Here is a 20,101-nt window from a genome sequence, read left to right as displayed (position 1 = left end):
TTGAAGAGTTCTGATGTTAGTTTGCCACTTTCACACATTGTTGTCGCGTCGTCGTCATGTCGGGACTGGTGGAACACAACAGGAAAATCTGTGTCAAATGTAGCACTGCTTTCTCTGTGTTAAATTGTCTTCTGAAGCTTCACCAAATTGTAAAATATTATTGTGCATTGTGTGGACCAAAATAAAATGTTTCCTATGGTTGAGCAAGTGGAATTTGCTCTCTGGTGAAGGCAAACTTGGGAAAAAAACAAAAAAAAAAAACACCTGTAATATCAGTGGATTGGTTTGCACATTTGCCTGAAAGGTTCTGTGGTTGAATCTTAGCTCGGGGCTTCAAGTTTGCATGCTGTTCCTCCTCCCACGTTAGATTAATTGAGGACTTTAAATTGTCCAAGCGTGATTGTGAGTGTGAACAGTTGTTTGTCTTAGTAGCTCTGTATATTCTCAGTCATCTAAATCATGGTAATCCGCGAAAGTTGAATCGAGGCAACTAAACTTTTCTTGAACTGATGACACATCCTAAACAAAGAAAAGTTCCCTTGCCTACAATGAAGCTTTGTGGATGGTTGGCCTATATGTGCTCTGCGACTAGCTTGTACATGTGTGCCACGCCTCTTGCCCAAGGTCAGCCAGACTAGGATCCAACTCACCCATGACAAGCAATTTAGAAAATGGATAAAATTTTGACAGGCTTGCTTTATGCCATATAAATGAGATGAGACCCGTGTCTTTGCACTGTAGGTAAAGGGTGGAACAGAACATGTGATCTGAAACAAAACAGTTCTGTGTGAACTATATGACCAGTAACAATGTCGTAATCTACCCTGTCAACCTGTGTCAATGTGTGTACACATTTATTAAAAAAAAAATGCTCTCTTGTACTTTCGGGGTGACCAGCCCTCACCATGTGGTATATTTCCCTTAAACATACCATTGTACAAGATATAATTCTGGCAGTTTTATATTGTTGTAGCCAAACACTGCACATCATTTTTTGACATTGGCTATCATATATAAGTATCTTTTCAAATATTTAATAAGCACCAGACCAATCCAATGTGTTGACCACCAACATGGTGGCCGCAGACCTGTCGAGGTGCGTGATGTACTTGGAAAACTATTAGCACCCGCTCTACAGAATCGCAAATGACAACAACAACAACATAGCATTTATTTGATAACATTTTATTTAAGAATATTTTATACATTGTGGCTTGCCAGTGTATATTGATTTTAACATTTGAATTGTTACGTCGACTAACTCTTAAGTGTTCACGTAGACTACATGCACACTGACATCCTTTATGTAGCATTATGGTATTCCGCTTAACATTGGCATTGAAAAAAAAACAAACAGAACAATCACAGAAACTCAAATTAATATAAGGTCAAGTATTGCTCATTTTTCTTCTCTGTCTTTCAAGGAAAAATTGGTCACACTAACAGAAAACGTACGTGGCACCTTCCCTCATTCCACAGTTCTATTAGGAGAGAAATGTAGGGAAGGTGAAAGAAAAAACACTTTCCCTTTCCAGGGGTGTATCACTTCCCCCGAATCATGCATGGTAGCAGCTTGTGATGATCAAGTAAGTCCCTTATCCATCTCTTAGGCATGTTTCAGCTGCTCTCATCAATTCTACAGAACGATGACATTTTTTCCACAGTAAGGATGTTTTTGTAACCATATTCAAAATTATGTTGACACGTTGGATCAGAAAGTTGCCTATGCTTGTCTTTTGTTCCTCGACTTCGTCTAAGCTCCACAAATACCTAAGAAGTTCTGGATATGTTCAAAAGCCGTGTCTGTATCAAATGAAGATTTGCTGCTTTTATCTACATTTTCACAAAAGACATCTCTTTGCTGTATGCTACACGAAATTTGAGGTGAGCGTTTGTGAATCTTTTTAGCTGTTCTATCAGAATTCATTTGGATTTTTAAAAATGTCAATTTTGGCGGGGATGCTTAAATAACATTATATAAAACACTAATTATAATCAAATTGTCCATTTTACACAGAATTTTTCGTCTGGTGTAGTGCAGATGAGAAGAAATAGATTTGCACAATTAAATGGAAAAAGTACATAAACTACACATTATAAAGACCCTTACACATTACTCTTGGATAAACGAGGCACTGGTATGGCAAATTGTTTCTTTTATTAAACAGATAATGACAAACATTCAGGTGGGAAGCAGACAAAAAATAAGGGAAGACATCATTAAATTACAGCAACTTCCTGCTTGCGAATCAGCACATGCATTTACAGTATAGTTGATGAGAAATAATGCATTGAAAGCTATTAAAAAAATGGCAGAAAGCAAGCACCCCATCAAACCACAATCAGGAACATTGAAAAAATATTTTGCATTGGCTCATAAAGTATATGTCCCTGAGCAGAGAGCTATATTCATATATAAACTAAGCATCATTTCTAATGCTCAAAAGGTGCACATGTTCAAAACATACATAGGTCAATGGGAAACATGTTAACTTACCTGTACACTAAGACTGTAAATGCATATTTGCACATTGTTACCACTCTACCTGTTTTTTCTGATTACCAAATATCTTATTATCATCTAACTCTAGGCACCCGGTGGTTGTCTGTTTTCACTTTGGTGAAGTCTAAAAATCATGCGAGTTTTGGTCTGAGGCTCACTAAATGCTTATGGGAATTTACAAGTTTAATTTTTGCCTCTTAGCATGCTAACATTTGGAATGCTAATTTAGTCTAAATTGGAGCTGATTAGAATCATTAGTGTCATTTTCTTATACCGTAATTAGAACTGATACTTAGTGATGAGGAAGATTAGAAGTCAGTGGGGTAGCTAAATGTTTTTTTTGAAGACTTACTGCCAACAGTAATGATAGCATGTTTAAGAGTGGACATAACACATGATCATTGCCTTTGGGGGTTTAATCACAGTAAATTCAGACAACATTATGTAGCCAAAAGTGTTTCAGATACATTTTTTAGCTAAGGAGAAACATTTAAAAGGCATTAAATGATTGCAAACAGCACACACTTATGAAAATACTGTTTGGAAAATACAGTTAAGCTAAATGGCTAACTCAACAGAGAAGTAGACATTGTGTGGCAGTTTCAATGCAACTGAAAACTGGTCAAAATCATGCTGCTGCAAACAATAATAAGAGTTTAGTAATAGCAATGTGAACAATATCACAATTACTATTAAGTACATGTATTGAATTTCTTAGTCCAACAGAAACAGAGGATGGTAAACTACATAAACGCCAACACGTTCATCTAATAGGGTTAAGAGTTTAATTCTTCTCTGCAATAACTAAATTATGTTTCAAACATAACTTGCAAACAGTTTGCAGTGTAGACAGCACACTTCCTCCTGTAACTCATCCTAACCCACGTGACAAATGCTTATGATGCAAAAAAACCCCTTAAAAATAAAATAAAGCTCCAAATTTGGTCGCAACGGGGGGTTTGCGTGGCTGAAAACCATATGCCCCATATTAAATGCCAGCTGATCAAAATGCAAATCAGCTCAGACCAGAAAGGCCAGCAAGAGAGTTGGAGACAAATAACAGCAAGGAGACATGTTTCACTACTTCAGTCATTGGATATTAAGTACATTAGTAGTTTTGTTTGTTTTTTTGTTTGTTTTTTTTAAGCAATGATAAATCATCTTGGGTTATGTAAACAATAATTCCACAAATCTGGGACTTCAAATACAGTGTATAGTCCATCTTAATTTAAGCATGATTGGGATGGATTGATAAAAACAAAATAATTCAATTACTTTTTTTTTTTAAACAGTATTGCATTTGATGGAGACTTTTTTTTCCCCCAAGTGAAAGGGGAAGAATTGTGTACAGATGGACAATGACTTAGATATATGTGATGCATGTGAAGTGTTTTTTTTTTTTTTTAATCATTATAGGAGTGTGCTAGAAAGAACAGGAAAGCCCAAAGAAGCACATCTTTCTTCAGTCACCGCCAGACCCACCTCTCTGGTTTACACTCTAGTCGTCCACAGCAATGTTGCGGAACAAGTAAGCCATGGACTCTCCATTGTGGATACGGCGGATGGCCTCAGCCAGGATCATACTGACGTCCACAGTCTTGATTTTTGGACACTGGAGCTTCTGCACTTCATGCGGAACTGTATTGGTCACCACCACCTCAAATACATAACAACTCCTTACTACCAATGCAGTGCTGACACAAACATATTGGCAAGTTGTAATAAGTTTGCAAGTCAGCTCTGTTTGAGTGACAACAATAACTGGTGTCATGTAACCATATTAGTGTTGTTTACAAAACAGAAGACTAAGTTGCCCTCACCTCATCAATGGCCGACTCTTCTATGAGACGTGGAGCATCAGCAGAGAGTAATCCGTGTGTGGCCATAATGTAAATCTTATAAGCGCCTCTCTCTTTCAGGATCTCAGCGGCAGCAACAAAGTCTCCTACGTCGTCTATGATGTCGTCCTGGAGAGGAAACAACAGTCAAGAATTAGTAGAGATTGAAAATAAAATCAATACTTCACAAGAAATAAGCAAGTACAAGTACATACCACTAAGTACTTGTAGTGGCCACAGATAATGCAATAGTATCCTAGCTGACAAAATGGTTTAATAATGGCCAATGATTGCAAATTTGTGCATGTAAATTTTCAAGCCCAGTACTTTGGACAAATGTAAGCACAAAAATAAAATCATCCAAAAAATATAAGTAGTAGACAGTTGAATGTATCCCTTGGTGTGATACAACCAAAAATACACTGTAGCAACCTCTTACCACAATGATGGCAATTCTTCCCCCCACGTCCCCAACGACAGTAATGGGAGGTTTCTCCTTGGCCATCATTACTGAAAAGGAAATTAGCTTGTGTTAGCAGCATTACAAATTCTGCTTTCCGCCTTTACCACAAGTCATTCTCAGTAGATTGGGTAAAATGGGTTGAGAAAATGGTTCGTATTTTAGGAAAATTAGCGTGCCAAATTCCTTCCTAATAATGGACCACAGTAAATGTTTAGTTGACAACACAAAGCTGTCTTAACTTTAAATTGGCAATGGAATGTTACTGGTGTAACTTGTCAGAATTCTTCCCCCCATTCTACCCCACCTACCCTAGGAGATTTATCTGAAATGCCAAAATGTACAGCACATGCCATGCAAAGAATGAAGAGGCTTTTCTGCCCAGGATACCCAATCAGAAGGCAGCACCTCAACTGCCTGTGGCAGGCAGATGACAGCAATGTGCATATGAGCAACTATGCACCGGAGAAACGTATTTGACAGTGGACAACAGTTTATGACAACCACTGCTGAGGGTTTCTTCATTCACGGTTGTCAATCTTAAGGGTCAATCGTCAGTCCAACATCACTGCTTCCAGCAAATATTTGCATACATGCACACAATCACCACAATGCACCTCACCTGTCAATCACAGGGGATTTTAGCCACTACATACATATATATTTTTTGTGCCAAGAGCAATCAAATGCCGACAATACACTCGATGCTTAATTTTCAAATTCAGTTGGGCCATCTTGAACAAATCATACTAACTTTCACAACTTAACAAAACACATCAATAGTTGCATTTAATTTAGCCCAACTTCAGGTCTGCTTATGCCAGGTTTCACAAATCATATCACAATATGGCAAATTAAAGCAATACTGATATTGCATTGTCAATAATAACAACAGATGTGTCTTTCATTCAAATACAGCTGCATTGTGAGAATTGTTGACCATGTAAATGCTTCAATTAATTCAAAGGGTTGAAGGAGACAATCAGCCAACCAAGCCAATTCTAAGAGGAAAAGTATCAGGAAGAAGAGAGAGGAGGCGCATGCCTTGTGCAACACTACTGAATACCGTGAGGCGCACAGCATCAGTCAGTCATGTAAACACCTTTAAGTCAAACCAATGATAGCCACGTTAGCAGTAAACACACTTCTGTCAAGTTCTTTACGACTTGCCGAGACGCGTTGAAACATGAGAGAGGCCTGATCTTGAAACGGCTTGAAAGTGGAAAGCTGCACTATTCTAAACAAATGAAACAATAAAAACAAAATGAAATGGTCCCTCACTAAGCCAGTAAACAAAACTGACTTTGGGGATGTCAACTGAATGCTTCAAGTGGAAGTCAACCCAAACATATTTTTCCAAGAATGTGTTCTATGCAAGCCCACTAGTTGAGTCAAAGCATCTTGATAAATATTGCGTTTGTGGAATAAGAGTTAATCCACTCGTTTTGAGCCATCTCAGGGGGCTGCCATTTTGTCACTTCTGTGGACAGATAATGACATCACAACTACTCAGGCCTCAGGTAACAACCAATCACGGCAGACCTGTTTTCTGAAACTGAGTAGTGATTGGTCATTACCTGAGCCCTGAGCAGTTGTGATGTCATTTTCAGTCGACAGAAATGAAAAAATGGCTGCCACCTGAGAAAAACAGGTGGATTAACTCATATTCCACAAATGCAATATTGATCACAATGCCTTGTTTCAACTAGTGGGTTTGCATAGAACAAATACTTGTCAAAAATAGGTTTGGGTTGAAACCCTTTAAACGTATCAAGCTAATTCATTCTTAACGTTTCCTCTTCCTGTAGGTAAATGTTTTACGTTAGGAAAGCATGCTTCATTGGTCTCATCACATGCAGTCGAGAAGAGCAAAAATGTTAATCGGATTTTCCAAAAGAGCAGGTTTAACAAAGATGCAACATGTGCTGATTGGCAAGATGAGTCCAGATATTTAAGAAAAAGAATTAAGAATACAAACAGATGTTTGGCGTGGTTCTGGTTTGATTTATGGAAAATAAAATCAGAACACTACAAAACAAAGAAGGTTTGGGCCATCATGTAGAACTATCTGTCTGGAATCTGAGGTGAGGTGCAATCATTTTAAACACAATTGTGCCATACACGTGGCATATACAGTAAAAGCAAGGCCTCTTTCTTTTCCTGCTTGTAACTTTGAACGTCTTTGCACCAGTTGCCCTTCTTCAATCCAGACTATTTTTCCAGGATGCGACACAAACCCTTTGTCGGAACATGCACGAACAACTGAGGAACCATTTGAGGAGGAAGCATTTCAAAGTTAGATGTAGTTTAGGTTTACGCTCGTACTTGGAAGCTCTATGCCAGGGAACGGAGCTTGTTGTTTGCCTGCTATTGCCAACAAATAAACACCACGTTAAACACAAATGCACATATATTTCACAAACACATAATGCCAAGACTTGGAAAATCCTCCTGCGGATCATTCGTCAATAGCTAGGATCTGCTGTGCCAATATTTCTTCTTGGATACTAATGGAATGTGACAATTACTTCTCCAAGGGGAGGATTTTTAAAGTCATTGGTAAGAATAAAAACACAGGTAAAAACAGAAATATTTCGACCAAATAAAGGGGATGTTGCAGACGTAAGCTTTTTGGCGTCATTTGCCAATGACACAACCATTTGATTTATTTTGTTCAGACTCTGTTGTTTGTCTGATCCTTACCAATATAAAGTGAATACACCGGTAAATAATAAACTTTGAATATAAACTTGAAAATCCACAGATGTCAATGCATAGTCCATGCAACAAAATAAATGACATTTCAAATCCATCTTGTCTCACATGCGGTAAAGTGAACTGGGCTGGACATTGGCATCGTATTGTTCACAATGCACAACCCATTCAACTTGGTTAAATCGAGCATTTGGGACGTACGTAAAATTAATAGGTTTCCTGCTTTTTACATAATTAGTTGACAACTGCAAACAGTTAAAGGACAAGTCAACCCCAACATTTTCTTGACAAGAATATGGTCTCTGCAAGCCCACTAGTCGAAACACAGCATTCTGATTAATACTGTGTTTGTGGAATAGGAGTTAAGCAGCAAACCCACCCGTTTTTATCCATCTAAGGGGGCGGCCATTTTGTCACATTCTGGCGACTGAAAATGACATCACAGTTGCTGAGGTAACGCCCAATCATGACTCAGCTTCATAAAACAGGTGAGCCGTGATTGGTCGTTACTTCAGCAACTGTGATGTCATTTTCAGTTGACAGAAGTGACAAAATGGGATGCACATAAACAAGTAGATTTTGCTGCTTAACTCATATTCCACAAATGCAACATGAATCAGAATACCATGCTTCGACTAGTGAAGGTGCAGAGAACCTGTTATTGCAAAGGATTTTGGAGGGTTGACTTTCTTCTTTAAAGTGGGCCATAACTAATTAAATTTAGGTTATTTTTTTTAGGTACTTGGAGGTTGTAATGTAAGAAGTAACAGACTATTTAGGGAAGGAAAGCATGCAATCACATGCATCCTATTTCTTCATGTATGATTGATGGCATGAGTGAAAAACAGCCTAAACCTAAAATCTCACATTTGGTTCAACTATGGCAAATGAACAGAAGGCTAGGAGAAATGTCAGTCATTAATATCTGAGTTCCGCTAGAAGAAACAATGTGGTGCTTTTGGGTTCATCCAACCTGCAAAGTCATAGCAAAAAAACACAATTAAAGTTAGCATTTAAAAAAAATGTCTCTCTTACAAGGCAACTCTAATCCTGTGTGTCCTGTGGTGTTTCGCACACATGGCGGTGAATGCCTTCCGTCAGCCATGTCAGACTCAGAACACTGAGCCTCGCCATGAATCACAGCCAGACCCAAACGCAAGCGTTCCGCGTAGGACTGAGCTCTAGAAGAATCAATGACAAAACATAGCATCCTCCACATAAATTGCATGTATTCATTGGTAGACTGTGAGACGATTTGTTGAACTGAGTTAGAATGAGCCCAATTTATCATTCTAAAAATCATAATACACTCACCAGACACATATTTATTGTTTCATTAGGAGCATTGTTGCACTATGCAGGCTGTCCCAAAAAGTCACCATAGACTTCTTTTTTTCCCCAATTTCGTTTCAAGTATCATTCAGACAGACCTGAGGCCATCAGCATTTGACAGTTTAGGCTTTGCAGTTTTTGTAAGCGTATCATTTCCTTGCAAATGGCTCACTAATTCACAATGAGCAGCATTGCAAAATTGCCGCCCGGCAAGAAGGTTTTCTGTTCTCGAAGCTTTGTGGCTGCCCGCACTGCTCCAACAGGAATTGCCTGTATTTTTTAAGATGAGGTCGGCATTTGCACACGTGAAGTTGACGCTGACAGCAGAGCAACATTGTCAACAAATTAGAATAAAAAATGTATTTATTATAATTTCATTATTTATTGAGAGCGATAAATCAATTTAAGTCAATAAGACTTACTCATATGCCCATACCAAGATTGAGTATATTTTGTAACAATATCATTGATCATAGGAAGGTAAAATCTGTGTGTGTTTTTCCATGCATTTACCTCTTGGCTGCTGCTGGGGATTTGGCCACAATGATGGCATTCCTGTAATCTGGAATCTATAGGCATGTGAAAAAAAAAAACATCACAACTTTAAAGAGTTACAGTACATGATTCAACTGCCCACAAATTGACTTTGGTGGAATTATCACCTCCTCTTGGATATACTGGATCAAGAACGGGGAGGCCCGCAAATTGTCCACCGGAAAAGAAAAGAAACCCTGGATCTCTTTCTGATGCAAGTCCATGGTGATAATGTGAGTTAGCCCTTCATAGCAAAAGACATGTTAATGAGATTTTTTTTTTAATGCAAACAGTAACTTAATTCTTGCAATAGACGCATACACGAATAAGGTGACAGAAGCTCTTTACCTGCTTTTGCCAACATGGACGCTAACAGTTTACATACTATGGAGCCCCTTTTCCGCATCTTGCACTGTTTGCTGTAAGGGAAGTACGGAATAACCCCAATGATGTTCTTTGCACAAGAGGTCTTGAGGGCGTAGGCCATAACCAGCAGCTCCATGATTGCCGTGTTGACATCTCTGCTTGGAGTTAAGCGACAATGTAATAACAAATCCCCTGAACTTCAACCACAGATAGAATTTGAATTATTAAATTACAGCTGCAAAGTGCAAATGTCTCCTGTCCCTACACTCACCTTGGTATGGTCTGGATGATGAAGATGGTTTGCCCGCGAACAGATTCTTTTACATCCACTCTTGTCTCTGCATACAAACAAAATATGTAACAAACAACAAACTGCAACAGTGCATAAATCTTCCTTATCATATACCATATTTTAGGTGAGAAAGCAGTGCTTCCACAAACCGGAGCGGGGTTTCAATGGTATGTGCCTATGAAATGACTATGAAATCATTTTATATTTATATAACCGGTGTCTGATAAGATACGATACATAAGATTTACTATACAACAATACTCTCAACTCAGCTTGCATTACAAGAAAAAGTCTAAGGAAACCTTGAATGTTTTTTTCAGTCCCTTGGGATGCACTCTAACACATACACTGACTTAACAGTTTGATGTTTCTTCTTACCACTATTAGACTCTTGAAAGACAACAGACTTTCCCAGTTCAACTCCAAGTCGCCTGAAGAACAAAACACAACACTTAAAATGATCTTCAGCGTTTGTGTTGCACACACAAACAAGTGGTTTTAAGATACGTCCCAATGGATGGCTTCATGGCAATGTAAGTAGATACTGTGCAAGGATTCTACATTGTTTGTAGTACTGTAAACCACTAGTTAAATAACAGGTTTAACAGGGTAACATGTAAACAAATACGTTACTTGGATAGTTCCGTTTAGCATGCATGATTTAGTGTGCTGATGAATTGTAACAACATTCTTACTCTGTTATCTTCTTCGCCAGCTCTGTGCATGCTACGGAGGAATTTGCCGAGAACACGCGATAACCACTTTTTGCGACGTTCATTGTGGTGTTGCTGGTGTTATTTCTTCCACTACCTTGGATCCACAATGGATTTCGGGTGAAAAATCTGACTTTTATTTGCGGTTTCGTTCTCGTGACGTTGACGTTAGCTACTGCGCTAGCTGCTAGTGCGCTCGCCTGTTAGCTTCAACTGCGCCAATCGAAACTACAACTTTGAATTTATTGTTGAGTTATAAACGTAAGAAAGGTACAGCTCAGGAGCATTATGCGCCCCATGGAATTATCAAGAGCGTGTAGCAGTGATCAAACGACTGAGTGATACCTGACTAGTTCAGGTAGCGTGCCACTGGTCCGACATTTGTTACAACGGAAGCTTCTTTGGGACAAACTGCGATTTCGCGTCTGTCATACTGCAGGGTGTGTGCGTGTGTTTGTATGTCACTATTGGGTCCAGGAATATTGGTGAGAGCAGTTTTTTTGGTGAGAGCAGTTTTTGGTGCGTTTTTGAATAACTTTTGTATTCTTTCTAAATATTGATTCATTTGCCTCTATAGTGGCAGGTTAAACATCTAATTACTAACTATTTTTTATTGCCAATGATCACATTGGCAGATACAGTACATGTTCAAAGTACCACCTCAACAGTTTTGGCTCTCCAATTACCATTATGATGGCCAACATTAAAATAGAGTGACGTAAGGGCCTAAGTGTTCATCCAAAACAAGGCATTTTTGTAAATAAAAAGTAAACCTTTATGTAAGCCACTCTCTGCAACAGTGCAGTTGGCACATGAACAATTTGCTTGAATGTAGGAAGAGAAAACTGTAAAAAGTTAAATACAACAAAACGGTATTATTTTAGTGTACTAAGAAACTGGAGTAGATTTTTTTAAGTTTCTACAGGATTTTGGCATCTGCATAATATGTGGTCAAATGTGACTGTGGGAGTGGGTGCCATTCAAGGTAGCACTAGCTGCCACTGTGCATGCCACAATTTGATAGTCACTGAAATATATATAATATATTTTATAAATAGATCTTACAAAAATAAACGGATACAAATAGAAATCCATGTCCAAAATTATTCATACCTTCCTCTGAACAGGAACATGAATGTTTCAGGTCAAGGATTTGCAAACTTTTGATGGGGCTGCATTTGATTTTTAAAACGGAAAAATGGGTCAGGTTATTCTAGATTATGTTTGTAAAAGAGTTACATTTTCATGTAGAAATTATAAAAAATTATTCAGTCTTTTGTTTTGATTTTATTATTTATACATTTTAATAAATTTTTAAATAAAACATAATGCATTGTGTTTTAACATAAGATAAATGCTGTAACTTTCCCATCCCAACAAATTATGGTACAAAATACTGGAATCTTTTAGATGGGGGTGAAGGGACATGAATAATTGTTTAAGGATTTTCCATCAATATCTGTAACTGAACATCATAGACTCAATTGTCATTTTCTTTTTCTTTAATTATACTCATTATAATCCCTCAAGGCAGGGGTCCCCAACCACCGGGCCGCAGACCAGTACAGGGCTGTAGGCCACATTGGAACGGGCCACGGCAAGCCGCACAGATGAAAGAAAGAAAAAAAAAAAAACAGTACTTCCGGTTTGTCATCCGAGGCTGAAAAACATTTTATTTAGAAAAGTGACCGGATTCTCTCCGTTACATCCATCTATGACAGATTCTTATTGCATGCCAAGTTGTCGCCGTCACGTAACGCTAATCTTAAATGCACAATCTAGCAAATGAGTAAAATAAACAGACAGAGTTTGGAAAGTTTCTCCCCCCTGGATGGGGAATAGTAACAGGGCCGCGAAGGGTGTAGACTTGTATGAACCGGTCCGTGGCAGAAAAAAGGTTGGTGACCACTGCCTCAAGAGGAAATTAAATTTAACATTTGTTTCATTGTTTTTTTTTACACAGCACACCGAGAACCGCAGGCATGCAAGGACGGATTCAGAGTAGAAGAGGCATGCAAACAGTGCTGCACCACTTGATCCGCCTTGCTCAAGTAGTAGTAGCAACAGTAGCCAGCAAGAAGGCGAGCATCTCTCTAACAGCTCATGACCCTCAAAGCTCAACTTGCCCAAATCCTGATAGATGAGCTATACTGCCGCCATTTTATGTGTAAGTTCCAGCATTTAGATTCGCATTGCTATTGCAATTACTACTGTGACCTTTAGGTGTGAAATTTTCAATATTCAATTAAATCTCTATCTTTCAGAAGTTGACCTGATCTGACTTTGTGAGCATGATATCAACCAATCTATCATCTGACCCTGATGACTTTTACAAGATAGATACACCTAAATCAAGTGGTAGGATGAACAGACAATTCTGGTTTGATAAACAATGACAACCTGGTCGCACAAGGTTGGCAGTGGCACATACGCACAAACATTGTGTTGCTGCGTTTTCTTTTTTCTCACCAGCTTGATCATTAATGACACACTTGTCAATGTTTAACCTGCGTCTGTACATTGTTCACACCTTCTGCATACACATTGTGGCTCCCCAATAAAGGCTGTGAATACTCAACTTAGCATTTGTTTTTCTCAACAGGTGTCCCTGGACTAATTCTTGAGTGAGAGGTGTTCCTTGCTTGACCAGCAATGACCCCTGAACACGTTCTCAGCTGTGGTAACAAAACCAAGATATACCATTTCTTTCGATAACCTTTGTCACAGGCTCACAGCAAGGGTGAATAGTATACATTTCAAAGAGTGCATCATGGGCTGTGTGTGTGTTGGGGGGGGGGGTGTTTTGGGGGTGGAACAGACTTGAAACCATGCTGTGACGCAGTCTGCAACAAAGAACAAATCAAAATGAATGAGAGTCTGTCCTATTTCTTACTGACGTCATTCTTTTTAATTTACACCCATTGGTGTGCTTTTACATTTATGTTGGTCTGGCTTTGTGTGGAATTGAAAATGACTAGAGGTTAATCTCCGGAACAGTTAAGAATGCGAATAGTGGGCGAACAGGTTGCGGTGTGCATCTTTATCTTTTATCGAGGTCTTAATCTCACATTGTATCCCTGACGGCGGATTATTTTTTTCAAACTTCTATCTCATCATGTTTTCATCAAACAGCACTTATAAAAAGTGAGGTGGAAAGGGGAGCAGGAGGAGAGGGAGTGTGTGAAAGAGAGAGTACAGAAGCTCCTCCTCGTTCGCTGCGTGTGTTTCTTGTGTTTTTTCCAGCCCGTTCTTCACTCACACTGTCGCTCAGCAAAGATTCAGGGCTGGAGAGCAACAATTCTCATTGGGCAAAGACCGAAAGGGAAGCAGCTTTCTCTGACTCTCTCCCATCACCCGGAAAAAGCCAACACAAGAAGAAAGGTGGGATTTGACTTTTTGTTTATTTTGGGGGTGGGCGACAGATCTTTGCCCTGCCTTTTGCATGTGTTAGGCACTGATCAACTGTGTTCCTAGATGGAGAGGATGCAGGGAGAGGGAGAAGTGGACCTCCTGGAGAGACCAAGCCCGCTGACTGACAAGGATAAGGTGAACATTCAGGACTCCTGGGCAAAGGTCTACCAGAACTGTGATGATGTTGGAGTGGCCATACTCATCAGGTATTTAGTTTTACTCTATTGTTGACAGCATCCAAAAGAGATAAGGAAAGCTATTTCTCACATTATCAGAGATTATTTCTATTTCATTCTCAAGAAAACACAGAAAGCAAAGGTGAACACAATTTATGTCTTAACAGCTCTGCAACATCAGTTATTTCCATAATGATCAGATTTATATTTGACTAGAACCATCAAGCCATAGGAATTCATAGTTACAGAAAGCCATACATATTTTATGTGACATGTGTCTAGTGGTGAACTTTTTGGACCTTTACATGATGTGTAAAGGAACGTAGCCAGTCCTAATTTTGTATGTAATAGTCTCACTTTCCGCCTTCTACATGATCTTCTATTCATCAAATTGTAGAGGCAAAATGGATAAACAATAATCCATCAGTCAGACACCCTTGGCTCTCAGAGGGCTCCCTCCCTTGAAGCAGGTCATGTTTTGAATGCCAGGCATCCCACGGTGGCTCGACTATATCACAAGCAATCAGACCTTCAAAACAGCTCAGTTTTTGGGAGGAGGAGTTGAGACTGTTTTCTTTACAAACTGCATCTTTGAATGTTGTTAAGCCATCATGTAAACACCTACTTCATCCAGGTTTGGTGGACCATGCAATCTGCTGTGGTTTATTCTTGAAGGCTTCACAGCTGCCGTTGTTGTCTTTTCATTGAGTAAACAGAAACAGAATGCAGCAGTTTTTATCAACATTTTTCATGAAGATTTTGACACAGTCATAATTCATTGCTTGACCCTTCATATCTTTCTATGCGCTTATGAGGTGAAAGTTTAAGGGGACCTCAGATGGAATGCAGAGCATATAACTCCTCCAAGTCACTGTTAGTCATCTATATATTACTTACAGATGAGCGGGTATCACAGTTGAAAGAGTGAACCTTTAAAAAAAATAAAAAAACACTCACTGAGACCATTAATAAAATCTCACTTGTATGAAGTTATTAATCTTAAACACTGTCATAGAGGTATTTATTAAATATGTGTGCTATTGAGGTCTATTTTGCAGTTCTGTACAACTCATTAAGCCAAGTACAACATAACAGGGGAAAAACTGTTCCCATAACAATTTTAAACATTAAAATGAATACCTCTTAGTGTCAACTAAAACAGTATTTTCATTATCTGATGTTCGCATGATTGCATTTTGTATAGTGCGCCTAATGTAGCCAATGGGTCAAACCCAGATACTGTCCGGCTTTGATTTAAACAAAGTTTTTCCATGTCTGCCATACATTCCTTCCCGCATCCCGGAATTTAAAGAATGAATCTTAATCGATAAGCGTGGCCATGTTAAATTTCCTGCTTGGTGCTGACAGAGTTCCATCAAAAACATCAGAGTAAACTTTTAAGCTTTTAAACGGTCCATTATCGCTGACGGGTTGCAGATAATATCTAAAAGACCAGACTTTGACACAGCCTGTGAAATTAAAAACTTTCTCTGGGTTCAGCTCCTGGATTCATCTTGAAGAATAGATAACGAAGGATTAAAACTCCAATGGCCGTATAAAATACTAATGAGGCTATTTATATGCAACCACAGGTGGTGCAATTCCATGCGCGAAAGATTAAACATCATGGCCCCTCATTAGCTTGTAAGAATCAAATTGGAATACTTACAGAAGCCCTCCATCTACATAGAGCTGAACATCCATCCTCCATCTTTTTTAGGAATTTCAATTCACAAATGCAAGCCTTAAAAAGGGAACTCTGTGTTTAAAAGTTAATTAGAAGTTGCTGTTTGGTAAAGGAAAATGACACAGGACATCAGGATTAGATTACTAGATGCTTTGATCCTCTTCCTAAACAGTTTGTTTTTTAAAGCCCTTGTCTAACTCTCCCCTTGTGCCTAAGGGCAGTGTTTTTCAAACTTTTTGGAGTCAAGGCACATTTATTTCATTGAAAAAAATCCCGCGGCACACCACCATCTGAAATTGTGGGGGAAAAAAGCATTTTTTAACATTGAAGAATGACATCATATTATAACGTCTTGAATAGGAATTAAATAAACACAACGAAAAAAGTATTTTATAATGTTTCATATTGATACTTACTCAGTGTAAAACATGGGCCTGTTTGGATAAACATGCGTCACTAATTCGCTTGTCTCTAAACAAAGACAATTAGCTACCTGCTGCTGCTTCTACTACCTGCTGGTATGGAAGAGTACTACAATGTAGTAAAGACATGATTACGCTGCCAGGCGCTAGATCGCACAGGCGCATCGATCATTTCCCATGGCACACCTGACAATATCTCTGGTGTGCCACGGCGCGGAGTGTGAAAAACACTGCCTAAGATATAAAAGGGGTTAAAAAAAGAAAAAAAAGTCAAAAATTGTCAAAATTTGAGAAACGTGAGTATTATATCATTGCTGCCAAGTGAAACTTTTTTTTTTTTCATTTGCGTGACCTCTGATCTAATGAAATATATCAGGAGTACCAGCAGAAGTCTGAATAAAAAGATTAGATTGGCAGGCTGCCTGTCAATCGCATGGCACATTTAACCAAACAGCCATTTTGACTCACACATGTGGGCCATTTAGACTCTCAATAAACCAGACACACATGTTTTTAGAATGTGTGTGGAAGCCGGAGTAAACCTATGCTGTTACGTGGGAAACATGCAAACTCCACACAGGAAGGCCGAAGATGAAATTTGAACCCTGAACCTTAGAAATGTGATGCAGATGTGCTAACGTCCCACCCCCAAAAACAACTGCTCTTAAATGATTGCATATATAATACTGGTACATATAATACTGGTACAATTACGTCATGTACTTATTACATACATGTGATGTATGTTCAGGATAAGCGGTATCGATAATGGATGGATGGATGTAATATTTACCTGTACAGTGAAAAACATTAATTATGAACATTTGAACAATAAACATGTAGACACAACTTTGTCAATACATTGAATTCAAAACAATCGGCTTTACACCAAAATAGGTTATGTTTATGCTCAATCGAATGTTAGTGCAAGTATTTACTGATATTAGCTAGCCAACAATGTGCTGCGGTTGCAAATGCAAGGGATTAGAGGAGCTCCGCACCCTCATACTGATATCTCTCATTCATCTTTCTCCCCTGACAGGTTGTTTGTTAACTTCCCCTCATCCAAGCAATACTTCAGCAAGTTTAAGAACACAGAAGAACCAGAGGAACTGGAAAAGAGTGCCCAGCTGAGGAATCACGCCCGCAGAGTCATGAACAGCATCAACACACTGGTGGAGAACCTGGATAACCCGGACAAGGTGGCCTCAGTGCTGAAGCTACTCGGCAAAGCACATGCGCTTCGGCACAAAGTGGAGCCTGTGTACTTTAAGGTAATGTGAGTGGAGATCAAAAATGTATACAAAGAGATATTAAACAAAACATAAATAGGCCTACTTAAATAGTCATTGGTGGAAATGAGCCTTCAAAACACAATAGGATTGTGTCCTTTTGTGGTGTGACCGTAAAGGCTGAGAATTCGGTTCAAAACGTACCTCTTCATCATCATCATCATCATCATCATCTTCATCAACACTCAGTTGCGTAGATAAGAAAGAAAAGAAAGAATAAAAATATAACACTTGCAACAGATGATCATTCTGACAATGTTGGACTGTTAACTGATCGTAGTCAAACTCAAGCAAAAGGGGGCACTTCATTAGATATACTGCACAAGGTAATGATATCCAATACAAGAGCTGTAAAACTTCATTTAGCTTTTTCAATATAATAATCGTCGCTGTAGGTGATTGATACTGTTAGAGGAAAATGATAGTATTTAATTATATCAAATGTGCATTATGTTTTGACCCTTTCAAATAGCATTTGAAACATTGTAATAAACATAATCATATTGTAAATGAATACATTTCTAACAGTGTCATTCACAGCTGAGCAATATTATATTTGTAAAAGGACATTTTTCAATTGCTGGTTTATGATGTGATGGATTTGCAAGGGAGATACAAAAGAACATTTGCTCGCAGCTTTTGGTGTTTGTAATTTTTCCAGTGTGGCTGAAGGCAAGAATTATGTTGTACCAGAAATTAATTGATTTGAACAGTATACATAAGTTCTACATTGTTTTTGTCTTATCTGCCTTAACTGTGTGCCTGTCAGTTCCTCAGTGGTGTTATCCTGGAAGTTTTGGGGGAAGAGTACTCAGACGTTGTGACCGCAGACGTGGCAGGAGCGTGGACTAAACTCTTGGCTACCCTCTATTCCAGCATCACAGCCACCTACAAGGAATTGGGTTGGGCGAAGCTCTCAACCTCAACCGGCTGAATGTTTAAGCGCGTTTATTGAATGGTGCACACCTATAGACCTCTGACTGTGTGTCCTGGAGGATGATCGACTTAGCTTTGAAATGATGTATCTTCACAGAACCTATATCTCAGAAATACCGCGTCATTGTAACTATTGGCAGCTATGGGATAGCACATAGGATAAGGATACAGTGCATTTGGTGCACACATGATGTAAACCAATATGAACCAATGCTGTTATCTTTCACTACTGTAGCTGTATTCATGAGTCTGGATTAGACTAGACATTTAAAAAAGAAACTGGAATTTTTTATACTGAACCCAACTAGAGAGTGGAAGTTACGCAACGTGTAACAAAGTACAAGAGGACACATTTGACACATTGAATGTGCCTTGTAATGAATGTGTATGGTACATATATCCTGAAAACTGACATGTACATTATACACGATGCTTTGTTCAAGTCCGTCTTCACTAGTGTACACCATGCGAGATACTGAGAATAACGACATTTTTACATTTTTAACAGTAATGATAGTAGATTTTCTCATCATGACGCACCTTTGTATCTATATTTACCAATGTTTTGAAATAAAAATATGAAAAGGCTTTGTGAATTGATGATATGAAATACCGGTATACGGCTGCTGTTACTATATTTATATTACTGGTACTCATATGATGTCCAACTTAGATATTTCAATTTGTCCTGTTATTTCAGTGATCCTTTTTTTTTTCCTGGAGTCAAGAACTTTAGAAATATAGAGATTTGAACTCTCTAGTTATCCCATTAGACTTAGCTAATGATTATGTTAAGCAACTTAGAGTGAAACCATTGCATTTAACATGAAAAAATTAAGGCCTGGTACATTATTCAGCCCAATGATTTGTCTTGATTTGAGCATTCCAGATATCCATCCATTTTCCATTCTGCTTATCATCCTCCCTGGTGAGCTGGAGCTTATCTCAGCTGACTTTGGTTGAGAGGCGGGGAGCCCCCTGGACTGGTTGCCAGACAATCACAGGGCGCATGTCGACAAACTACCATTCACACTCACATGCATGTTATTGTCATGTGAGAGGAAGCCTGATTAATATGAGAAATCCCCCCGCCCACATTAAGCCTGGATAATATACACATCCATCACAGGAGCCGAGATTCAAACCCCGAAGCACGAAAGTGTGAGGCATAGATGCTAACTGGTCAGCCATGGTGCAGCCACAGACATAATACATCAAATGAATTTATGATCGTAAACCCTGCTGTCACGTTGCAAATGTGAAGCATCAGATCATCTTAATACACTCCCCCCCCCCCCCCCCCCGACCCATCCCCACCATGAAGAAAATGACTTGAAGCATCCAGGTGGATTTGGTTTGCTGTGCTGACAATCTGATGACGAATCTGGTTGTTTTTAGAACACAACCCCACAGCAGGCTCTGTT

At 38.9% G+C, this 20,101-nt stretch overlaps 2 protein-coding genes and 1 long non-coding RNA gene across 4 annotated transcripts; 2 read left to right on the top strand and 1 right to left on the bottom strand.

Moving 5' to 3' along the window:
* Positions 1 to 2,139: 2,139 nt before the first annotated feature.
* Positions 2,140 to 11,178, bottom strand: LOC147134700 (phosphoribosyl pyrophosphate synthase-associated protein 1). 2 transcript variants are annotated; one of them, XM_086056177.1, is made up of 11 exons: positions 10,736 to 11,178; positions 10,419 to 10,471; positions 10,020 to 10,086; positions 9,731 to 9,903; positions 9,511 to 9,626; positions 9,362 to 9,417; positions 8,552 to 8,697; positions 7,127 to 7,168; positions 4,781 to 4,851; positions 4,324 to 4,470; positions 2,140 to 4,160 (listed from the first exon to the last, which is right to left on the bottom strand). In XM_086056177.1, exons 1-11 carry the CDS (start codon positions 10,816 to 10,818, stop codon positions 4,002 to 4,004), a joined length of 1,113 nt encoding a protein of 370 aa, XP_085912303.1. In that variant the 5' UTR covers positions 10,819 to 11,178; the 3' UTR covers positions 2,140 to 4,001. The 2 variants fall into 2 exon arrangements, with proteins under 2 accessions (XP_085912303.1, XP_085912304.1); XM_086056178.1 differs by lacking the exon at positions 7,127 to 7,168.
* Positions 10,687 to 13,525, top strand: LOC147134699 (uncharacterized). Its single transcript, XR_015090172.1, has 4 exons — positions 10,687 to 10,873; positions 12,717 to 12,920; positions 13,018 to 13,111; positions 13,356 to 13,525. It is a non-coding gene; the product is annotated as an uncharacterized LOC147134699 (long non-coding RNA).
* A 53-nt stretch (positions 13,526 to 13,578) lies between these two features.
* Positions 13,579 to 19,265, top strand: LOC147134698 (cytoglobin-1-like). Its single transcript, XM_086055720.1, has 4 exons — positions 13,579 to 14,134; positions 14,228 to 14,370; positions 17,492 to 17,723; positions 18,511 to 19,265. The coding sequence occupies exons 2-4, from the start codon at positions 14,228 to 14,230 to the stop codon at positions 18,673 to 18,675; spliced, it is 540 nt and encodes a 179-aa protein (XP_085911846.1). The 5' UTR covers positions 13,579 to 14,134; the 3' UTR covers positions 18,676 to 19,265.
* The last annotated feature ends 836 nt before the right edge of the window (positions 19,266 to 20,101 follow it).

Source organism: Filicampus tigris, chromosome 16, assembly GCF_054856515.1.
Source record: "Filicampus tigris isolate MCC_2025a chromosome 16, RoL_Ftig_1.0, whole genome shotgun sequence".
NCBI lineage: Eukaryota > Metazoa > Chordata > Actinopteri > Syngnathiformes > Syngnathidae > Filicampus > Filicampus tigris.
This window is presented reverse-complemented; position numbering and strand designations above follow the sequence as displayed.